The sequence below is a fragment of the Sinocyclocheilus anshuiensis genome, unplaced genomic scaffold, assembly GCF_001515605.1.
Source record: "Sinocyclocheilus anshuiensis isolate Anshui unplaced genomic scaffold, SAMN03320099.WGS_v1.1 scaffold288, whole genome shotgun sequence".
Taxonomy (NCBI): Eukaryota; Metazoa; Chordata; class Actinopteri; order Cypriniformes; family Cyprinidae; genus Sinocyclocheilus; species Sinocyclocheilus anshuiensis.
This window is the reverse complement of record NW_015558570.1, coordinates 341,978-348,480: the sequence shown is the minus strand read 5'-3', so window position 1 is coordinate 348,480 and position 6,503 is coordinate 341,978. Positions and strand designations below refer to the sequence as shown.

At 38.1% G+C, this 6,503-nt stretch overlaps 1 protein-coding gene across 1 annotated transcript in view; it reads left to right on the top strand.

Annotated features, from left to right (window-relative positions):
- The first annotated feature begins 226 nt into the window (after nt 1-226).
- The window catches only part of LOC107679602 (hepatocyte growth factor receptor-like), a 65,931-nt gene continuing 59,654 nt past the window's right edge, over nt 227-6,503 (top strand). Inside the window, exons 1-2 of the mRNA XM_016475199.1 lie at nt 227-399; nt 2,428-3,619. Of these exons, the coding sequence (XP_016330685.1) occupies nt 2,438-3,619 (1,182 nt within the window). The 5' untranslated portion in view covers nt 227-399; nt 2,428-2,437. The remainder of the gene's footprint in view (nt 400-2,427; nt 3,620-6,503) is intronic.

The following is a 6,503-nucleotide window of genomic DNA, read 5'->3' as shown; positions in this document are numbered from 1 at the left end:
TTATTTTGTTATATTTTTATTGCTTTAAAGATATATATATATATATATATATATATACAGCCAGGGGCTAAATTAGAATCAAAAGGAGAGAGGGGAGAAATGTTTACAAACATTAACACTTTTATTTGATGTTTATTGAACTTCCCCAATAATAAAAATTTGTAAAATATCAGCAGCCAATCATCGAACTCCGTTACTCCACCGCTAGTGACGTGAGAGAGAGAGAGAGAGAGAGAGAGAGAGAGCAACTTTTTAGCAGAAAGCGCGCAGAAACTCACCGCCGCATCTCGAGACTGCAGGCATCCGCCAGAAACAGCGCGCGCGTCTCCAGCGAAACGGACCGTTAAAAGATGTGATTATTTTCCCTTTCTGTCTCCGACAGGTGTCTTTATTTTACAGGCGAGTGAGCGTTTGTTTTATTTCTGAGCATTTAGAGTGTGACAACAATACTGAAGGTTATTCCTTTGGGAAATTATGTCACCAAATTTTGACTATTTTGACCACTGCACTAGCTTACTTTTTATACATCTATACACTATCAACAGAAATATATTTGTTTTTGCTAAGCATTTTAGTTGGAAGTGTTTTCATGGACTTGTGAGGAAGCTGTGCGTTTAGCTGTTGACAGTATGAGTCATTCTAAATCTGTAGTTTCCATGAAACTCAGGTAAGAAAAGCGTTTGTTTGGTTTTTGTTCAGTTGTTCAGTTTAGTAACGTAATGTTTGGAAATGTAGGCCCGTTTATCTCTAAACACCTTTAAAGGTTTTTTTTTCGGGGGATGCATGCATCCAGTTGACAGATTTGACTGTAAGTGAGTGGGCTTAATTTCTGAGAAAAATATGGATGAATAAGGTCTGCAGAGAACTTGGCATAAAACTCACCATGTTTATCTTGAGGTAAATGTTCATATCTTTTACATGCTCAGTTTCATAGGAGATGCAAAGGGTAAAACTGTAAAGTAAATGCATTTTTCTATATATAAGAACAACATGGAAATGTATGATATGAATCCCAGTGTGTTAATTAATAAACTTTTTCCGAGTTATGTTCCTGCCTTTCAAGGGACATCCAAGAAAACAGCTTTTAAGGACTGTGAGTGAGGACCCTTAGTGTGCCTTGCTGTACTTTACTTAAGTGTTTACCTTTAGAAGTGCATGTAATGAAAATGAAAGACAATGTGAAAGTCTGTTTATCAATCAGGTGTTTTAAAGAGTAGATGCTGTATGTAGGTAAACAGCTAAATATATTGACTGAATCTTTCTAGAATGACAGCAAGTGCAACAGTTCTTCAGTCTCTCTCATTGTTATACTCAGAGTTTGCAGTGACCTATAGTGCTGCTCAGCGCACTTAAATTGCTTCGATAACAGTAAGGGTGAATCCCATATTCTCTAGCTCTGCCACTCTCTCCCTCTCAACCTTAAAAGCGACCTCCTAGAGGAGTAGCGTTTAAGTACACCAACAATAAATCACTTCTCCGGCTTCCGCAGCCTACCAGGCTTAATTGAGTTTATCAACCACTCCCTTGAGAACGCTGTCTAAAGTTAGACTTGTCACCGCAGTGCACTCAGTGTAGGCTGACTCTTTGATGATTCGCCTCCTCTGGTACACCGCCACAAAAGTGCTGTCTAAGTCAGAGGCACAAGGACCGTTTAGAGTTGCCCTCTTTCTTTTAACCATGGCTTTGTCATACACAGTGAGTGGTGAATTATTGAGGCTTCTACAATGCAAGGAAACAAGTGATATCGTTGTTGCAGTGAGTGTGGCTGTGATTTACAAGTGTCATTTGTTCTGAGTAGCTTGTCTTAGTTCATAAAGGTTTTGTGCACTAATGGGTACTACAGAAGTCTTTCAAAATATGCCTTGTTTTAATTCCAAATTTGATGATTAAGATGGTAATCAAACCTTGTTGCATACAAGTAGTTTTAAAATGTCCATCTTCAGGTCATGGTACATGTGTCTTTTTGCTGTAAAAACTTTAATGAGTTTCATAATGTAAATGTAAGAAAAACATTTATTTTGTTAGAAATATTTAAAGATTACATTTACATTACATTACAAGTTAATTGATTTACAGTACAAGAATTTCTCAGAATTTCTTTCAGAAATCTTACTTTTTGTTCATTTAAATAACAGCAGCTACACTAAATTGCATATTTTTGCTCAGTTTGGGCATCTGAATAAAATTAATATTTTTTTTACTCCCCAAGTATGAGCTCCATATTCTCACTATAATATGAGCCATAAAAGCATGGTGTATGAAATATGATACGAAACATAAAGCACTTATGCAAAGTTTTTTTTTTATATTGTCTAAAGATTCAATAAACTGTTCCATTTGAAAAATACAAAAATTCTGACCATTATTTCATATATCAAAGTTTACATGGTTAATATGCTAAATAAATGTTGTCTTTTTACTCTGCAGAAGAACAAAGATGAGAATTCAATATTCTGAAGCTATTTCCATCCTCATCATCCTTCAGACGCTGTGGTGCGGCTTGAATAGTCAATGTGAGGAACCAATAGAAAGCTCCAAACTCGACCACTCTGTGACCTATGACCTCCCTCACTTTGTGTCTGACACTCCCATACAGAAGCTGTTGGAATTCAATGGAACTGTGTATGTAGGTGCTGTCGACAAACTTTACGCCCTATCGAAAGACCTCAAGAAGATACATGAATATAATACCGGACCAGTTCATGAGGGTCAAGACTGCAGTGCACCAGATCCATGCAGTGGTTGCAAAAACAAACCCCTCAACATGAACAACACCAATATGGCCCTATTGGTGGAGACTTTCTATGATCTTGAGCTCTTCAGCTGTGGTTCAGTTGGGAACGGCGTCTGCCATCGTTACCTGTTAGAGGATGGACCCCTGGATGCGGAAATTACTTGCATGTATTCGAAGAAGAACAAAGACAGCAGCCACGGTTGCCCAGACTGCCTGGCAGGTCCTTCGGGCACTCAGATCCTTAACGTGATGAGCAGCGGCGTTGTGAGGTTCTTCGTTGCAAACTCTGAGCCACTTGACTCGACCGTGCCGCGTCTCCACCACACCATCTCTGTTAGGAAGATGCGAGAGACTCAAGACGGCTTTGAATTCTTTTCTGAACAATCCTACATGGACTTGGCCCCAGGGCTGCGTGGGAACTACCCGCTGCGCTACGTCTACTCCTTCCAGAGCGGCCCATATGTGTATTTTCTCACTGTCCAACGAGAAGGTGGCAGCTTAAATGCCTTCCACACGAGAATCATACGCATGTGCTCTTCAGATCCTGAGATCTTGCGCTACGTTGAAATGCCCTTCGAGTGCATTTACTCCGAGCGAAGAAGAAAGAAGCGCTCGGTTCAGGTGGTTTTCAATGTTCTCCAGGCTGCGCATGTGGCCAAAGTCGGCTATGACTTTCAGCAGGAGATGGGCCTGAAAGAAGGAGAGGACATGCTGTTTGCTGCCTTTGCCCGAAGCAAACCCGACTCACCGGAGCCCACGGCCAGCTCTGCCGTTTGCCTTATCTCCATCACAGACATCAATAACTTCTTCAGGGATTTCATGCAGAAGGGATACACAAGGAAGCTCAGTCACTTTCCAGGATCAGAGGAGAAAAACTTCAACCAGGTAAGAGGTTTCAACCAAATCATGCATGTTCTCCAGTCAGTTTTAGCTAACAGGATATTTGCTGACCCTTTCAAAATGTTGGCCATCAAAATTTGACTTCTTGTCAGCCTAATTGCTTGTCTTTATCCTCTGACCATCATAAATCACTGACCCTCCTCATCTTTTTAACTTATCCATCACCATTCGTTGGATCAATCAGTAAATCATGCCGATCAATAAATGACACAAATTTAACTGCTGACGACTCCCTTAGGGCCCGTTGATAATGCAGGGCTATTACTTCCCAGAGTTCATTACACAGCATAGTGGTACATGGCTCAGATCTGAATAGTAAGACACATGTTTTGAATATGTAAAGACAGAGTATACAGAGATGTCCAGATGTTCGAGAACTACTAAAGCTGGACAGCATGGCGCACAGTAGGTGAATGGAAAAAATGGTCCAAAGCTGTGGAACAAACTCAAAGATAAGGCTAGGTATCAATACAAATTTAAGGTGTTCCCTGAATTGTGTAGTTATGCACAATTCTATGCTTTTTTTAACATAAATAGAAGACTTAGTGTGTGCACACTGAAAATTCCATAAAGAAGTGCACTTCAGATACCTGGATGATGCACATAATTAACTGAAAAATATTCATTTGAGTCTTATTTTGATTAAATTTGATTCTGATTCATTTTGGTATATTTCAGTTTAAATGTTCATTTTGCTTGCATATGAAAGGAGTAGGGCTGCACGATAAATCGCATGCGATATTTAACGCGCAAAGATGCGCATTAAATATCGCATGCGATTTATCGTGCAGCCCTAGAAAGGAGTTCTCTCAGCTGATTCTGTAATTTACAGAAAAGGTACATTATGAAAAACAACATTTATTAAAAAAAATTTACAGCAGTTGCATGGCAGTAAATAATTATGCTGCTTATTTAACAAATATAAAAATCAACACAACTCAGAACTCTCTACTCTGTGAAATTAAGTAAATTTTAAATGTTATTTCTTGTGTAAAACCCTTACAATGTCAAAAAAAATCAATAAACTCTTGAGCACTTCAGTCATAAACTCAGTGTCATAGATTCAAAAGAAGATCACAATTAATCTGAAAATGTATATTTATATCATATTGTTTTTCTTGTTCACTCAAACTTTTTATTGCATAACAATCAGCTAATATTTGCAATCAGTGTATTTGGTAATCATATTGATGTGTAGATGTGCAGATAGCTGATAGCAGATAATTTTATTTGACCTAGATTTGCTTGAGGTTCATGTGAATCAGGTTTGTTTGACAAGTTTTACTCATGCTGCCCGTTCTCTGCATTATTCTATTTGCTTGCGTGTTGTCTTATCAGAGTCAATATAGTGGGGAAGCCCAGATCACTACTCAGCAGGTGTTCTTCAACTGTCTCTAACAGTCTTTGTACTGGTTGCTTTAGCAATTAATATGGGCCAGATCAGAGTGGCTGGCCTCGTCTCAGAGTCACACAGCTCTCCAGTCTAGTGTAGTTGTTTCAGTGCCCTGAACAGTGCCATTTATCTGGCCAAACTCACAAAGTGCACTCAGTCATTTATTACAGCAGAAGATCTGCAGACTGAAGCACTCAAGACATTTTAAATATTTTCATTCTGTGGATCCTTGATCCAAACATATGCTCAAAGTCAGCTGTGTTTCTATCAGTTTTCATTAATAATATCTTAAATGGCTTTTAAAGTAACAAGTCAGTTGGAAGATATTTCCCTAGGCATCTTCGAAGAAATGTTTGAAAGGTCTGAACATCTTTTGAAAGGGATGTGTGCCTGTTTTCAATACAGTTTTTATCCATAAGTGTGTGAATGTGTGCATGTGCATTTGTTTGTTTTGGGTGTGTGTCTGAGTGTGTTATGACCACTGATCTATAATAGAGAACTGGATTGCTCATGACGTCATGAATGTGAAGCCACTGCACCGCCATACTGGTATTCCCCACTGTTCCCATACATTCCATTGAATTAACAGGAAATCGTACGAATTTAATGAGAAAACATCACCTAACAAGTCAGCGGTTTTAAATCTGAAGTATCCCTGTACATTCTTACAATGCAAACACTCTAGGCGTGTAAATGGTTATTTTTTTTATGTCGGGAATTTCCCCTGCTTATTAAAAAGTTACGTTCATTACAGTACGTCACCTTGGAATTATAAGGTTCTATCTGCGTTCTGAGCAGTTTTGAGATATTGAGCTTCAAAGTTTTTGCATTCCATATAGCAAAATTTAGATGGGGAAGAAGTTTCTTTAAAACATGAAAATGACAGGGACCCTAAATGTATTCTAAATGTACAATATCAAAATCCTCTCAAATTTGTAAATGGGGATTTCTGGAATGGGTCAAATGCAGATAGAACCTTCTAATTCTAAAAAAACACTTTTCGCTTGGAATTATAAGGTTCTATCTGGCAAAAAAATTAATTGAAGCAATAATTTTCAAGAAACACAAACAGTTTACTTATAATTTGTTTTAAAACATAAAATTAGTGTTGTAACAATGTGTTGACATGCATGAGAAAGTTGAATTTAATGGTTTTTATGACATTTATTTCATATTTTAAATGAATATTTTTTCTTGTTCATGTTAATTCATGTCATTTTAGCGCGCCTCCCATCCGCTAAATTGCAATAAGCTTTGTGATCTGTTACTTTTGATATGAAACAAAGTCTCAGATTCCAATTCTGTCCATTTTATTACAATATTCAAATATTAAATGCCGTTTTGGCGCTGTTTAATGTGGAGTGACAGATCGCTGTAGCACCTCGGTTAGAAGCGGCAGCACGAAACTACTTTGTTTGGTCTTCCAAAAGAGGACACAACTAGAAATCAGTGGTTAAGTTGTATTTACAACACTGT